At 36.1% G+C, this 18,223-nt stretch overlaps 1 protein-coding gene across 7 annotated transcripts in view; it reads right to left on the reverse strand.

The window, feature by feature from the left end:
- Positions 1-14,452, reverse strand: part of rxrba (retinoid x receptor, beta a) — a 101,534-nt gene extending 87,082 nt beyond the window's left edge. The window contains exons 1-2 of one of the 7 annotated variants that reach the window (XM_039768907.1): positions 13,573-13,837; positions 10,354-10,514 (exon numbers count right to left, since the gene is read on the reverse strand). Coding sequence is in view for 1 of the 7 variants with exons in the window: in XM_039768906.1 (XP_039624840.1) it covers positions 13,286-13,301 (16 nt within the window). In the remaining 6 variants the exon portion in view is untranslated. Of the gene's footprint in view, positions 1-10,353; positions 10,515-12,985; positions 13,088-13,285; positions 13,517-13,572; positions 13,838-14,380 lie in introns of those variants that run through there. The other 6 variants (XM_039768908.1, XM_039768909.1, XM_039768906.1 and 3 more) reach the window with 6 other exon arrangements.
- Between the last annotated feature and the right edge of the window lie 3,771 nt (positions 14,453-18,223).

Consider the following 18,223-nt stretch of genomic DNA (forward strand, 5'->3'; position numbering starts at 1 on the left):
ACAGAATTTGTGAAAAAATAAAATGGATTCCATAGGGCCCTATATCCTATAGACCTTCCCTTTCACTCCTGCTGATACCCGTCTGTCAGCAAACATCATAGTCCATGGGCACTCCTGTTTAATCTCATTTATCAATCTGTCCATCATCACTGCAAATGAGGACTCAGACCTAATCCCTGATATAACCCCACCTCCATATTGAAAGCATCCATCACTCCTACCGCAGACCTCACCAATGTCACACTTCCCTCATACATATCTTGTACAACTCTTATATAATTCTCTGGCACTCCTGAACTCCTCATACAATACCACAACTCCTCTCGAGGCACCCTGTCATATCCTTTTTAAAAGTCCACAAAGACGCCATGCAGCTCCTTCTGGCCTTCTCCATACTTCTCCATCAACACCATCAAAGCATCTGGTTAAAAACTGCCATCTCTCCTAAACATCTCCATGCTTCCACAGGTATGTCACATAGAACAACGGCCTTTCCATTCTTCATCCTCTTTATTGCTGTCCTTACTTCCTCTGAGCTAAAGTGTTGAACGTCGTGATTCACTACAGCCACATCACATCATCCAACCTTCACTCTCTCTCATTTTCTTCATTCATCAGTCTCTCAAAGCAATCCTTCCATCACTTGTGAGTACATTTCCATCTTTATTCTTTATCAACCCAAACCTACTGCACATCTTTCTCAGCTCGATCCATCTGTCTAGCCAAATTTGTACAGGTTCATTTATCCCTCCTTGGTATCCAACCTCTCATCATATGCCTTTTCTTTAGGCCTCACCAGGTGTACAAATAATTGAAGACAATAAATTCCATAATTTGAAAACAATTTCAGAATGTTTTCAGTAAAAGGTTTTTGAAAATATTGTAACTTCTTAGACAGTATTTAAATTTGTTCTTCATTATGCTCAATTGCGCTTCCATTTCTGACCATTTTTAACAGTGTACAAATTATTTTGGCTGCACTGTTAGTAACACCAATGAAGTAATTAACAGTTTTCCTTCGCAAATTAAATGTACCTCAACTTCATATTTCACATATTACTGAGACGAATCAACCAGACTCTTTAAAATTAAAGATGCCTTACAGCAGCTGCTGTAAATTATTTCCATGAATAATAGATTTGTTCCAGTACCATTCCACTGCATGCCAGACTTCAATCAGTCATTCTCAAGATTTTGTTTTTATTTTGCAAACCATTTTCACTTTTAAATACAGGTGAAAATGTACTAGAAAAAGAAAAAGGAAGCAACATCAAAAATGGGTTAAAAGGGTATAATTATTCTTTAGTCTATGACATTTGTACAACATGGCAAGCAAGTCAAAAGATCTTACAGAAAATTTATATGGATGCCAGTTTACTTTACAGCAATTCTTAAAACTGGAATGTCTGAGTTGAAAATGATTTGACAATCCAGTCTAGATTTGCATTACAATATCAGACTTCTAGACAAAGCCTTCCCAAAACACCGGGATATTAGGTAAAGAATACATGTAAGATTCCACAGCCTGCAATTAAATTTGAGACCAGGCACTTTATTTCTGCCATACGACTCTTAGAAAAATAACATACAGAGTCTTGACAATTATCAGCACTATTACTATTTAAATAATTCAATTTGAAAGATATCAATAAACTGACCAAATGTTATACATACTATTCATGTAAAAAGGCACTGAATAATATACAAGGGGGTAACCCTTAAACTTTATCAGCTTTTTTAGGATAGATGGAGAGATGAAAAATAATGCACATTTCACCTTGCCTATGTTTAAGGCATGCATCAATTGAAGGATCTCTCTTTATACTGTATATAATCAAACATAACTGGATTACAAAACTTGATTAGTCTGAACAACAGCGTAGCGAAACCAGCAATATTAAACAGCTTCCTAAAAGGATTTACCAGTCATTTTGACAATAAAAATAACACACTTAAAAACACATGCAACAGTCACAACTGGTACTTAATTCACATGTAAATAAAGTTTATTTTAGCTAAGGACTAGAAAATGCATTGTCCCTTAAGCTCTCAGCATTGACACTGACAGCACCCATAGTGATCTAGATTAAATGGACAGCCCTTTTAGTGTAATGTAACACTGCTATTTAAACAAATATGTTCACAAGGTTTTAATTTCTGATGCAGAGAGACGACAAGATCTACCATGGATTATAAATCACAGGGGATATCACCACTTCATTAAACATTGACTAATGATGGAACAATATTTAAATTCCAGGCTGACAGATTTGTTCCAGGTATTTTTCTACTGAATCTGAAATGTGCATTTTTGATATGAATATCTGTTGGCTAAAGACTGTTCTAATGCCACCAGCAATTGGATAATAAGTGACCAGTATTTTCCCAATTAAAACAAACAACACACCCCTCTTGCATGCTCAGCTAGTCACAATTTGGAAGAACTGGTTTCAAACTTAAATAGAATGGAGTTGAGCATGGCAGAAGGGCTTAAATATTACCTTCAGGAAACTTTAGAAAGAATAATCATTATTGTAAAGCATGCTGGAGGCTCCTTTTCTTATTTTAGGACTGGGAGTATGTAAAAAGGAGTTTTTCTGAAAGCAATACAACTTCTAATTATATTAATAACTTAGTGTTAGTGTGTGTGGATCAGGCTGACAAAAACACAGATGGATGAAAATTGCACATTTAAAGTTAACACTATAATCTACATGAAACTTGCATCGCATAAAGAGTCTTGAAACTGGCAAGCAAATTCAAAACTGCATAATTTTCTTTTAAAGAAATCTGAGATCAGAATTAGCTATAAAAAATAATTGGTTCATCTTTTTTCAGCAATAAGCTTATATGCAAACTAAATTGAAACTTCTGTATACAATGATTATATAAACAAGCACAAACTACTTAAAATGATAGGCATCCTTTCCTCAATTCTTCTTCAGCTTTCCCAGCCACTACACAAATTTTAATCTAACAGCATGTTAAACTTAATAACTGCAGCCACTAAATCTCACTGCTTTGAATAGGCCAGATCATAAAAACTAGCAATTGCAGGATGACTTATTATGTGTCTCATCAACAACTCTGTATCCACAAACTCATTTTGACAGCATTAGTGGCTGTACAAATGCTTTCCAGGTAAGGCAAACCACCGTAGTCTCTGTCATTTTTTTTCCTCTCTCTATTGTGCGCTGGTATGACAAACACAAAACAATGGGCAGACCAGCCTCTTTTCAGTCTTTGTAGTCCAAACATTTATTTGTGTTCTTTTTTTGCAGTGGCACTATACACTTAATACTTCCAGCTAAGCAATCATTGGGTGTGAACACTCACACACACAAAAAGTCCACCCTTCATCTTATATATATCTACATACTGTATCTATATATATCTCTATATCTATATATATATATATATATATATAAATATATAAATAGAACACTTTATGAACCCTCTTTGCTGCCCTCATAGAAGGGCTGTACGTCTTTAGCTAAGTAGCATGTGATAACTGTATATACAGTTAGGTCCATAAATATTTGGACAAAGACAACTTTTTTCTAATTTTGGTTCTGTACATTACCACAATAAATTTTAAATGAAACAACTCAGATGAAGTGGAAGTACAGACTTTCAGCTTTAATTCAGTGGGGTGAACAAAAAGATTGCATAAAAATGTGAGGCAACTAAAGCATTTTTTAACACAATCCCTTTATTTCAGGGGCTCAAAAGTAATTGGACAATTGATTCAAAGGCTATCTCATGGGCAGGTGTGAGCAAGTCGTTATGTCATTATCAATTAAGCAGATAAAAGGTCTGGAGTTGATTTGAGGTGTGGTGCTTGCATGTGGAAGATTTTACTGTGAACAGACAACATGCGGTGAAAGGAGCTCTCCATGCAGGTGAAAGAAGCCATCCTTAAGCTGTGAAAACAGAAAAAAACCCATTCGAGAAATTGCTACAATATTACAAGTGGCAAAATCTCCAGTTTGGTACATCCTGAGAAAGAAAGCAAGCACTGGTGAACTCAGCAACGCAAAAAGACCTGGACGTGCACAGAAGACAACAGTGGTAGATGATCACAGAATCATTTCCATGGTGAAGTGAAGAGAAACCCCTTCACAACAGCCAACCAAGTGAACAACACTCTCCCGGGGGTAGGTGTATCGATATCCAAGTCTACCATAAAGAGAAGACTGCATGAAAGTAAATAAAGAGGGTGCACTGCAAGGTGCAAGCCACTCATAAGCCACAAGAATAGAAAGGCTAGATTGGACTTTGCTAAAGAACATCTAAAAAAGCAAGCACAGTTCTGGAAAAACATTCTTTGGACAGATTAAACCAAGAACAACCTCTACCAGAATGATGGCAAGAAAAAAGTATGGAGAAGGCGTGGAACAGCTCATCATGCAAAGCATACCACGTCACCTGTAAAACACGGTGGAGGCAGTGTGATGGCTTGGGCGTACATGGCTGCCAGTGGCACTGGGACAATAGTGTTTATTGATGATGTGACACAGGACAGAAGCAGCCAAATGAATTCTGAGGTGTTCAGAGACATACTGTCTGCTCAAATCCAGCTAAATGCAGTCAAATTGATTGGGTGGCGTTTCATGATACAGATGGACGATGGCCCAAAACATACAGCCAAAGCAACCCAGGAGTTTATTAAAGCAAAGAAGTGGAAAATTCTTGAATGGCCAAGTCAGTCACCTGATCTTAACCCAATTGAGCATGCATTTCACTTGTTGAAGACTAAACTTCGGACAGAAAGGCCCACAAACAAACAGCAACTGAAAGCCACTGCAGTAAAGGCCTGGCAGAGCATTAAAAAGGAGGAAACCTAGCATCTGGTGATGTCCATGAATTCAAGACTTCAGGCTGTCATTGCCAGCAAAGGGTTTTCAACCAAGTATTAGAGAAAAGCCAAGCAAAATGACACCTTTTATTGGCTAACTAAAAAGATTAAAGTATGCAAGCTTTCGAGGCAACTCAGGCCCCTTCTTCGGGCAAGATGTAAGATTTGTGTGCAATCCTTTTGTTCAACCAACTGAATTAAAGCTGAAAGTCTGCACTTCAACTGCATCAGAGTTGTTTCATTTAAAATTCATTGTGGTAATGTACAGAACCAAAATTAGAAAAAAGTTGTCTCTGTGCAAATATTTATGGACCTAACTGTGTGTGTGTGTGTGTGTATATATATATATATATATATATATATATATATATATATATATATATATATACACACACATACAGTGGTGTGAAAACTATTTGCCCCTTCCTGATTTTTTATTCTTTTGCATGTTTGTCACACAAAATATTTCTGATCATCAAACACATTTAACCATTAGTCAAATATAACACACGTAAACACAAAATGCAGTTTTTAAATGATGGTTTTTATTATTTAGGGAGAAAAGAAATCCAAACCAACATGGCCCTGTGTGAAAAAGTATGGCCCTGTGTGAAAAAGTAATTGCCCCCTTGTTAAAAAATAACCTAACTGTGGTGTATCACACCTGAGTTCAATTTCCGTAGCCACCCCCAGGCCCGATTACTGCCACACCTGTTTCAATCAAGAAATCACTTAAATAGGAGCTGCCTGACACAGAGAAGTAGACCAAAAGCACCTCAAAAGCTAGACATCATGCCAAGATCCAAATAAATTCAGGAACAAATGAGAACAGAAGTAATTGAGATCTATCAGTCTGGTAAAGGTTATAAAGCCATTTCTAAAGCTTTGGGACTCCAGCGAAGCACAGTGAGACACAAATGGCAAAAACATGGAACAGTGGTGAACCTTCCCAGGAGTGGCCGGCCGACCAAAATTACCCCAAGAGCTCAGAGACGACTCATCCGAGAGGTCACAAAAGACCCCAGAACGTCTAAAGAACTGCAGGCCTCACTTGCCTCAATTAAGGTCAGTGTTCACGACTCCACCATAAGAAAGAGACTGGGAAAAAACAGCCTGCATGGCAGATTTCCAAGACGCAAACCACTGTTAAGCAAAAAGAACATTAGGGCTCGTCTCAATTTTGCTAAGAAACATCTCAATGATTGCCAAGACTTTTGGGAAAATACATTGTGGACTGATGAGACAAAAGTTGAACTTTTTGGAAGGCAAATGTCCGTTACATCTGGCGTAAAAGGAACACGGCATTTCAGAAAAAGAACATCATACCAACAGTAAAATATGGTGGTGGTAGTGTGATGGTCTGGGGTTGTTTTGCTGCTTCAGGACCTGGAAGGCTTGCTGTGATAGATGGAACCATGAATTCTACTGTCTACCAAAAAATCCTGAAGGAGAATGTCCGGCCGTCTGTTCGTCAACTCAAGCTGAAGCGATCTTGGGTGCTGCAACAGGACAATGACCCAAAACACACCAGCAAATCCACCTCTGAATGCCTGAAGAAAAACAAAATGAAGACTTTGGAGTGGCCTAGTCAAAGTCTTGACCTGAATCCAATTGAGATGCTATGGCATGACCTTAAAAAAGCGGTTCATGCTAGAAAACCCTCAAATAAAGCTGAATTACAACAATTCTGCAAAGATGAGTTGGCCAAAATTCCTCCAGAGCGCTGTAAAAGACTCATTGCAAGTTATCGCAAACGCTTGATTGCAGTTATTGCTGCTAAGGGTGGCCCAACTAGTTATTAGGTTCAGGGAGCAATTACTTTTTCACACAGGGCCATGTAGGTTTGTTTTTTTCTTCTCCCTAAATAATAAAAACCATCATTTAAAAACTGCATTTTGTGTTTACTTGTGTTATATTTGACTAATGGTTAAATGTGTTTGATGATCAGAAACACTTTGTGTGACAAACATGCAAAAGAATAAGAAATCAGGAAGGGGGCAAATAGTTTTCACACCACTGTATGTATGTGTATATATATATATATATATATATATATATATATATATATATATATATATATATATATATATATATATATATATATATATATATATATATATATATATATATATATATATATATATATATATATATATATATATATATACACACACACACACATACAGTACAGGCCAAAAGTTTGGACACACCTCCTCATTCAATGTGTTTTCTTTATTTTCATGACCATTTACAGCACTCCATCACTCTCCTTCTTGGTCAAATAGCCCTTACACAGCCTGGAGTTGTGTTTGGGGTCATTGTCCTCTTGAAAAATAAATGATCGTCCAACTAACCTGACTTCTGCACAACACAAATGCTGGTCCCAACCCCATTGATAAAGCAAGAAATTCCACTAAATAACCCTGATAAGGCACACCTGTGAAGTAAAAACCATTTCAGGTGACTACCTGTTGAAGCTCATCGAGAGAATGCCAAGAGTGTGCAAAGCAGTAATCAGAGCAAAGGGTGGCTATTTTGAAGAAACTAGAATATAAAACATGTTTTCAGTTATTTCACCTTTTTTGTTAATTACATAACTCCACATGTGTTCATTCATAGTTTTGATGCCTTCAATGAGAATCTACCAATGTAAATGGTCATGAAAATAAAGAAAACACATTGAATGAGGAGGTGTGTCCAACCTTTTGGCCTGTACTGTGTGTATATATATATATATATATATATTTTGCTGTTTAGTAATCTCATGTGTTCAAATTGCAATAAGGATTTTAATTTGATTAACTGTGCAGCGCTAAAAGAAAGGTGCAACATGTAATCTATAATGTATGGCAGTATTAACAGACAGCTAACAGCAAGTTAATGTGTAGAGAGAGATGTACAAATACAAAACTGAAGTACAACAATGACTAATGGTCATACCAGCCGATGACTGCAATATAAATAAAGAATAAACAAATAAATGCTTTCAAATGATAGACAGCGGGCAGGACACACATGCTCATGCCTCAGTCCAAAGCAGAAAGAAACAAAACACCAGCTGTGTAAAAGATAACTATGACACATAACACAATTACATACCGGTTTGATTTTCCACTTTGTATTTGATTCTTGTGTTCAGACAATACTAGTTTCTTTCGACAGTGCTGTCACGTGTAAATTAGAATATTGTGAAGGTTTTTAGGGCATGCTAGCAAAAACTAAATTCCAATTTTCAAATCTCTCCATTCCAGACACCAATCTGGGATTTGGGTGTAACCAACAGAATTGTGGCGGTGCTTCCTGTTTAGACACGGAGAGCAGGATTTTTGATTTAATAATAATAATTCTTTATATTTATATATTGTTTTTCTCATTAATCAAAGCGCTCTCCACATAGAGAGGACCCAGGGCATGAATCCATGATCTCCTTACTGCAAGGCAGCAGCACTACTACCACCGCACCACCGGTGTAAATACAATTTGTGTGCTATTAACTGGTAAATGCCGCTAGATGGTGCAGATTCATAAAAACTCCAGTCTTAATGAACTAGCACCTGGGGTGGTCTTATAAATTAATGACTAACTCTTAGTGTACATGTGTCACCAGTAAATCTGTTTAGATCAGGTATTTCATTCACCAATATTTGCATATAATTTTACAACTATAATGGAGTTTCTTCAGGACATTTTCCACAAGAAGTATGGAAACAGAGTTAAGAGGTACATCTTGGTGAGCTGATTTAGTTTTTCTATTAATGCAGTTATTTATTTTATTATATTCTTGTTTACCACAGTTCTGGACAGTGGTGAAATGTTGTGCATTGCCTGGGCATGCAAGTAAACATTTGACTGTTCTGCATGCTACAATACTCAAGTCATTAATGTCTGATAATTTAGAGATTTTGTTTAATTTGTGACACAAACCATGCCCAATTTGCATAAAAAAATTAAAGGATTAGCACAACTGAGGAAATTTTAAATAAACTGTCAAAAAAAATAAGTAAATTATGTAATCTATTATCATCACAGAATTCTTTCAAAAACCCAAAATGAACTTCCCAAATATATAAATTCCCTCACTTGTCAAAAACTAAACTTGAGCTATGATCTTCAAATTATACTGTTAATTTTAGGTTGAGAAATCTTATAAAAAAATTCAGGAAGAAGAGTTAAATTGGCATGGTCATGTCATGAGGAGAAAGGTAAACAATGTGAGGAGAAGAATTATAGATATGGAGGTGTTGGGACAAGAGAAAAGGATGAGAAAAGACAGGGGATATAACGGAGAAAGATGTGGACAGATACAACAGATGAGACTGGAAAGAGCTGGTCCAATACACTGGGAGAGAGAAAGAAAGTGGGAGAATGGGAGAATTCTCTCCACCAGAAATTGAAAAACTTTAGAACAAGACTGTTGATTAATTTTAATAAATGCATTAATAATACTAATTAATCCTTCTGTAAAAATGTATACATTGTGCTTTAATAGGAATGTCTCATTTTCATATTTCTGTTGCTGGAAATGTGGTCACAATTCTCTTTTTAAAAGAATCAGGGCTAGAGCCTATCCCAGTCCATTGCACGGAAGGCAAAAAAAAAAACAAACACCCACCCACTCACCCCAGACATGAGGAGAACAAGCAAACTTTAAATTTCCTTAGGTGTAGGGGGGGAGGGTAATGATAGTTAAGGATGGAATAATTAGATTAATTAATTTAATCACAATATGTCTCTGTGCCAATTCCCAATGTGAAGAGGTTTGACAATGAGAGTGCTACTTTCATATCACACATCTATATTCATAACTGTTATTGCCTTGAATTTTGATTCAAACACTCAAAATAAATTTTACCTGCTAAGTCTTAATTCTCTGTTGGCTGTACTTATGACAGGCCATATCTCTAAATAACCCGCAAAAACAAAGAAAGTTAGGCCTTCTGTTGTAACATTTTTCAGGTAAAAACAAAGCAGTTTAAAAAAAAAAACACACACACACACAAAATGTAATTTATGTGATAGAGAATTTTAAAGGACAGGTGCCGATTCTGTAAATGTTAACACTAGCAATTTAAAAGAACAAAAAACTTCTCTATTCTAGATTAAGCTTATTTGTACTTTAGCAAAGTTACCTTATACCATCACTTATAACAAAGTATGAAAATAGGGAGGATATTACAATGAAACGTTTAGTATATTCAATTAATTCATTTGTAAATCAAATTGACAGTGTGTCTTAATGTATACACAGAATTATTTTTTTTTCTACATTTTTGACAGTCCAACAAACTGATAAAGTATGATAAAATGTCAAAACACCATCTCCTTTGATGTTCCAGATATTTACAGATGCACTTAAAAAGAGATATAAAAGTACAAATAATAAAAAGGAGACATCTTTTTTTTTTAAACTGTACTGCTGTCATCATATATGATATGCAAGAAAAGAATTTCATTCTACTATGTACACATAATAATAAATTTCAACTTCAGAATACCTATCTGATCTTAGCATCCCAACATCAGACAGTGTTCTTCATTCCTACACAAGCAATGCAATTCAATTCCCTTTCTTGACTACTTTGGTATAGTAGCAAAAACCTTCTGTCAGCACCATGTACAGTGAAGTCAGTAAATGGCTTTCTAGTTTCTTCAAGAACTACAGATAAGAAAAAAAAAAAAAACTGATCTGTAATAGAGGTATTTTTAATGAACATTCTTCTAACATATAAAAGCTTAAATAAGCTGGATATGTATTTTATTTGCCAAGAATTACAATTACACTTCAGTTTTGTAATTGCAACTGCATTTTTACGAAGTGGATTCTGTTTTTGGCTAAATATTAAAACAATTTACCAAAGTCATTTTAATATTATTTAAATACATATTTATCCATCCATCCATCCATCCATCCATTTTCCAACCCGCTGAATCCAAACACAGGGTCATGGGGGTTAAAAACATGTTTATTCTTTCTTAAAACAAAATTCATAACTTTCACTCATTATGGTTTATTACATTTACTAACTAAAATTGCATTGTTCTTATATATTTGTTTTTGAAAATGTAGTATCTTTCCCTTAATTCTAATAAAAGTACTTTTACACATCAGCTGTCAAAAAAATGGCATCTTATATAATAATGCAGCCAAACTGGCCACAGATGCTGTTTGTTACCAAACAAGCTAGTTAGATTTTGTCAAGATGTGAAGAAACACAAAACAGGTCTTCATGGACACCGAGGTCTGAAATCTGAGAAAACACCTAACAGACACTAGAGACTATCAGAACAGAATTGACTTCAGAGACACCCTTCTTGTACATTACTTATTAGACTTATGTAAAGCAAGTTTTTATTTATATCACAATCTTTAAAACATACATAGGTTACTACTGTTATCAATTCAGGCTGCAACAGAACACTAAAAATAAACTGATAAGCAGTGCTCTAGGTTTTATAGTAACTCGCTATATCCTAACTACAGGGTCATGGGGGATTTTAAAAAAAATGCCTAATGTAACTAGTTTGTCTGTAAAACAATAAGTATTTATTGTGCAATGAAAACTGATTTTTGTCACAGGACATCAGGCAGCTGAAAGTTTTAGATGACATTTATGAGGAATACAGCAAATATAAAAAAATAATGCACTAACATGTGCAGCACAACCACATAAAAGTCCTAATTAAATACCAAAGATAACACACATTCGATTGCAGTCTATCAAGGATTCGGATCTGTAAAGCAAAGAACTTGACTGATATCAGTGACTTACAGCTTGGTATTTTGCATGCATGGAGTCCTTCCTTAAAACCTAACCACTTATGTATTTTAGATAATTTGCACCAAACTTCCTCAAATTATTGGCAAATAATCTAGTAAATGCTGCTAAGTACAGGAAAAATAAAAAGTGTCAAAAGTCAGTCATGGGTTTCTGACTCCTTTACACTTAAAATCACTTTTAACAACAATAGCTTCTTAATACCTCCATGGAAAACCACTCAAGTCATTTAATTCACAAGGTTCTCACTTATTCTTTAGCCTTAAACCAAACACATACACTGTTCCTGACATGACTATGTCATCATAAAAGATGATTAGCCAAAATGCAGCAACCACATTTTCTCATTTTCCATTTTAACATAACATTCTATTCCATTTTAACATAACATTCTAAAACTCACTGTCACTTTTCCTGACAGATCTGTACATGGCACCTGTACACTACAGTGTCAATGGAAAATCTTCACATTATATTAACAAGCACTTCTTTGAGATATTATGAGGAAAATCTATACAGACAAAGGGGCATGGTATTGAAACTCATGAGGTGATATTGTTACCCAATTTTCCCCATTATATTTAAATATACAAAATAAGAATATGAAAAGTAATGTGGAAATAAGCAAACTTTAAGACATATAAACTGCATTCTGTAAGTAGTACCACATTGAAAAAAGGTTCTGTAAACATTCTTTAAGTAGAAATAGCTCTTATCTCGTATGGCATGCTTAAACCAATGACTGTAGATTCAGTAAAAAATTAATAACTTGTAGGTACTCCGAATCATTTTGTTGTTTTCTGATTTAACGGGGACTACAAAAAAAACTTGTCATTTACTTTAAACACAATCATTCCTTTAAACAGGATGCAGTAGCCCTAACTCTAATTAAGCCTATTTTAACTTATGCATTTTTATTTCTTAAACACTGCAAAGCAGTCTATAAAGCGAAAACATGAATATGTTTAGTGTAATATTTAACAGTGCTTTTAGGCATTTGCAATGAAAATATGGCAACTATGGTTTAATTTAAAGCAAATAAAACTGTAAATTAAATGCTATTAGACAAATTATGGATACTAAATAACAAAAGACATTTAAAGTCATGTGTCAAAATAAAAGATCACCAAGCTCGACTACGAATTTGCAGATAATGTGCCCCAATTGTTGATGATGTTTAGTAAGTAATCAATTCAAACATTTACATTTAATTCAACTTTGATCACAAGGCGTTTATTAAAAAAAAGGTTCTTTTGCGCAAAAAAGACGCCATCGCATGTGCCACGAAGTGTTGAGGCCCGGTATTTAAATACGTTTTATAAAACTTTAAACGAAATGCGAAACGGGTTACCTGATGACAGGCTGCAGCAAAACGCGGTCACCTTACGGTTTCTTGTAAGACTAATTCAAATAATCACGGTGGGGTTACTAATACCACAGCGGAGTTTTCACTAGCCTGAATAAAAATAAAGTGATCAAAATAGAATATTGCGCCCCCCCTCCTCCACCGAAGCACGGCGGCCAAACCCCCACCCCAGCTCTTTAGATCAGAGATGAAAGCCCTGGGCCCTGCCTGCAATCACCGGTTTATGTGCCACGATCACCGTATTGTTGTTATCGTCGGCACTGCGCGGTTATTTGGTTTCCTCACCTCGATTGTCACCCATCCCGAACCACCAGCTGAAATCACTCGGGCCCCCTAAACAGACGCCTCGAAGCACCGCTAAGGCACACCGCGCTTGTTGAGAACCAACGACTTAGGGACATAGGAAAATAACAAAATGACGACTTCGTATCCAGTACTTATTGAAGGGGCAAACACAATCAGAAACGCGAAAACAAAAACTTAAGCGAAGCCGTGGTAACAGTGCCCCTCCGGCTGGACCGGCCCAACTCCAACTATGTCTGTCTGTCTCTCTCAGGTTAGGTTGTGCTTACCTCAGTCCCGGCTGCCCCCGCACCCACGACACCACACCAATAAGCTGGGAATCCAAAGAGCAGAATATAGAGAGAGATATTATATACACATATCTTGTTACTTTTGGTAGAGAGGTTGAAAATGTACTCCTTGATATTTAATTCAGATCAACTGAATTTAAGACATCGGTTTCGGTGACGGTGCCTCCTAAAATAAGGGAAAAACCCTTCTTTCCCCTCCCCAGGAAACAGGACTGTGTAGGCAGTAAACCAGGAGCCATTTTGGCTCCAATAGCGCGCCTATTAGTTTAATATTGGAGCCAAAATGGCGAACACAAGGCAGCATTTCCTCGAGCTATAGTGTTTGAAAAACACCAGCAGCTGCAATTCCATCGATGCATATATTTCTAAATGCCATAATAAGTATGCGTAGTTTCTTCTTGAAATGTGCTTTACATTGTTATTTATTGTTTCCAATTTATATTTCTAAACTTCGGCCACACTTAGTGTGTCGCGAAAAAAAAAAAAGAATTCTGAGGCGTATAACTGCAGTCTGCCGACAGACGGCACCCGATTTCACGACGTCTAAATTATGCTAACAAGCATAATCCGGATTTTACCAGACCGTTTACAAAAGATGTTCGGCCTTACAGAAAGCGCCTGTGCAAAGTTTAGAAAGTGAAATTAATAAAATACGCAGTACACAAGCCTAAGTTTTATATCACAGCGTTTTCAAAATACTGTGTCAAATCTATTGTCCATAATTATTTTCATACATTGAAACATTTCTGTGTACTATGAAAACCTGATTAACTTGAATTTCCATTACCTGAACATAAATATGACAAGACTGAATTCTGTTAACACGCATCCGGCCAGAAGGTGACAAGTGTGACTCGTTTCTCATAACTGCACAAGAATGTTTATGGCAGGGAGGAGTCTATGCAAGCCATCTACCTGGTTTGTTTAGCTAATACAGTAGGTAGATTAAAGAAATGTCACCCAGGCACTACATGAAATAGCTTGGTGCAAGATTATAAAGATTGCTCAAAATATGAAGGAAGCTGGTTTTCATAAATGTAGGACTGCAACACGTCTGCTTCCGTGACTGAACTCCTAAATAAATTACAAATAAAACACATCTAAATGTACCCATCCAAATGCAATCAATAAACTGAAAACCATGGGGCTCAGATACTGTATCAGACTGATGAAGTGTCATTTTTTCATTAATACACCATGCCAGATTATTCCGTTCATTAGGATTACTTAGAAATCCTTTGAAATCACATCCTTTTCTTTAGTCCAGTGCCACCTGAGTTGCTCTTTTTCACAAAACGTAAAAAAAACAATTGGGGGATTGATAATATAGGTATGTGGAGTATCACTTTATGTTTTGAGGTTGATCACTGATTATTTACCACTGGTCCTAAACATCTAACAGATATACTTACTCATAGAAGAATAAAAATGACAAATTTCAAGCATAATCACACAGTGTATCATTTTAGACTATTTCAAGGTCTATGATTGCACGTTATTTTTGATCCTTTACTAGAGATCTAGCCCTCTATGGACCTCCATCAGAGGGAGAAAAATGACTAACTCATATTACAGTCAAGAATATTTTGACTAAACATTTAAATTACAGCACAAATTTTAATATTTTAAAGGTTTACTGTAACCTAAAGGTTTGTAACTCTAGTTTATTATGTACTTTTACCTCATGAAGTAAATCACTGCAGTTCTTAGGAACACACCAAATTAGGCTAATTCAGACATTTTTCACATTGTACTTGAGCGTACATTCTCTGCTGAAACACAGGTAATGTCATTCTACAGTCTATTACATTCGCCATACTCTAATCCTGGAACAACTGGACATAATTTAACAGGTAGGAGAAAGACAGACACACTTTGATACAAGAAAAAATAAGTTCCACAATATTTTAGTTGTCCAAATTTTACAAAAAAAAAGTTGCAGATAATCTAAATGACTAGATGCAAATGTTTGTTTGAGCATCTGTTATATTCACAGTTATTACTAGGTCACACAACAGGCTCACCATCAAAACAGAGTAATTGTTGGAGTCCCCAGTCATACAAACTGAGTAAGGTATATATATATATATATATATATATATATATATATATATATATATATACACACACACAGTATATACAGTGGTGTGAAAAACTATTTGCCCCCTTCCTGATTTCTTATTCTTTTGCATGTTTGTCACACAAAATGTTTCTGATCATCAAACACATTTAACCATTAGTCAAATATAACACAAGTAAACACAAAATGCAGTTTTTAAATGATGGTTTTTATTATTTAGGGGGAAAAAAATCCAAACCTACATGGCCCTGTGTGAAGAAGTAATTGCCCCTTGTTAAAAATAACCTAACTGTGGCGTATCACACCTGAGTTCAATTTCGTAGCCACCCCAGGCCTGATTACTGCCACACCTGTTTCAATCAAGAAATCACTTAAATAGGAGCTGCCTGACACAGAGAAGTAGACCAAAAGCACCTCAAAAGCTAGACATCATGCCAAGATCCACAGAAATTCAGGAACAAATAAGAACAGAAGTAATTGAGATCTATCAGTCTGGTAAAGGTTATAAAGCCATTTCTAAAGCTTTGGGACTCCAGCGAACCACAGTGAGAGCCATTATCCACAAATGGCAAAAACATGGAACAGTGGTGAACCTTCCCAGGAGTGGCCGGCCAACCAAAATTACCCCAAGAGCGCAGAGACAACTCATCCGAGAGGTCACAAAAGACCCCAGGACAACGTCTAAAGAACTGCAGGCCTCACTTGCCTCAATTAAGGTCAGTGTTCACGACTCCACCATAAGAAAGATACTGGGCAAAAACGAACTGCATGGCAGATTTCCAAGATGCAAACCACTGTTAAACAAAAAGAACATTAGGGCTCGTCTCAATTTTGCTAAGAAACAACTTAATGATTGCCAAGACTTTTGGGAAAATACCTTGTGGACTGATGAGACAAAAGTTGAACTTTTTGGAAGGCAAATGTCCCGTTACATCTGGCATAAAAGGAACACAGCATTTCAGAAAAGAACATCATACCAACAGTAAAATATGGTGGTGGTAGTGTGATGGTCTGGGGTTGTTTTGCTGCTTCAGGATCTGGAAGGCTTGCTGTGATAGGTGGAACCATGAATTCTACTGTCTACCAAAAAATCCTGAAGGAGAATGTCCAGCCATCTGTTCGTCAACTCAAGCTGAAGCGATCTTGGGTGCTGCAACAGGACAATGACCCAAAACACACCAGCAAATCCACCTCTGAATGGCTGAAGAAAAACAAAATGAAGACTTTGGAGTGGTCTAGTCAAAGTCCTGACCTAAATCCAATTGAGATGCTATGGCATGACCTTAAAAAGGCGGTTCATGCTAGAAAACCCTCAAATAAAGCTGAATTACAACAATTCTGCAAAGATGAGTGGGCCAAAATTCCTCCAGAGCTGTAAAGACTCATTGCAAGTTATCGCAAATGCTTGATTGCAGTTATTGCTGCTAAGGGTGGCCCAACAAGTTATTAGGTTCAGGGGGCAATTACTTTTTCACACAGGGCCATGTAGGTTTGGATTTTTTTCTCCTAAATAATAAAACCATCATTTAAAAACTGAATTTTGTGTTTACTTGTGTTATATTTGACTAATGGTTAAATGTGTTTGATGATCAGAAACATTTTGTGTGACAAACATGCAAAAGAATAAGAAATCAGGAAGGGGGAAAATAGTTTTTCACACCACTGTATGTGTATATATATATATATATATATATATATATATATATATATAAGCTGTAAACGATTACTACTTTCACAACTGCTGGGAAACTTCTTAGAGTTCCAGAAGTATAGCACTGGAGAATTGAAATTGTTTGATAGGCCACCATAGCACCTACAGAGATGCAACATTCCATATATAAAAAGAAAACATCAAGACAGGTTGATGACTCACAGAAGAGGTGATACATTCAAAACTTGCATAATATCTTTTACTGACTGCATTTTAATTTGAGCAGGCTAAACTGCAGCACTTTTGGACTACAGTCTAGTCACTTTCAGCATTGAGTCCTCTTTTTTAGTTTGGGTTTATTACCTACCAGCCTTTCACACTGAGATAGCCCAAACATGTTGCAATCTGAAGAACACACTCAAATGACAAATTGCTTGAACATAATTGATGATAATGATCATAATTTGGTTTGTACCTGTATATAGCCAATTTACCTCTGCTGCATGTTAGGAACAGTTAACATCAAGGGTGTATCAATGATAACAAAACACTAATCTGTAATATTAGAATAATGAGGGAGAAGGACGAATAGAAAACTCAAAAAAGCTCATCTTTTTTGTACTTAGTTATCCATAACATTCTATTCATCCATTTTCCAAACCTCCTTATCTAGAGCAGGTTCATGGGGAAGAAACAGGAGCCCATTACAGGAAGAACAAGGAGCAAAGCACAAACAATCCCAGTCTCCTTGTTTTGAGGCAGCAGTGCTACCACTATGACACCATAACACCCCTTATTTATTACATCCCGTTTGCAATTTTGAAAACTACAGACAGTGTGAAATTTCATAAGAGGTATCTGGAAATAAATGAAGCAGAGAAAAGAACACGTACAGAAAA

The sequence above is a fragment of the Polypterus senegalus genome, chromosome 11 (assembly GCF_016835505.1).
Source record: "Polypterus senegalus isolate Bchr_013 chromosome 11, ASM1683550v1, whole genome shotgun sequence".
Classification (NCBI taxonomy): domain Eukaryota; kingdom Metazoa; phylum Chordata; class Cladistia; order Polypteriformes; family Polypteridae; genus Polypterus; species Polypterus senegalus.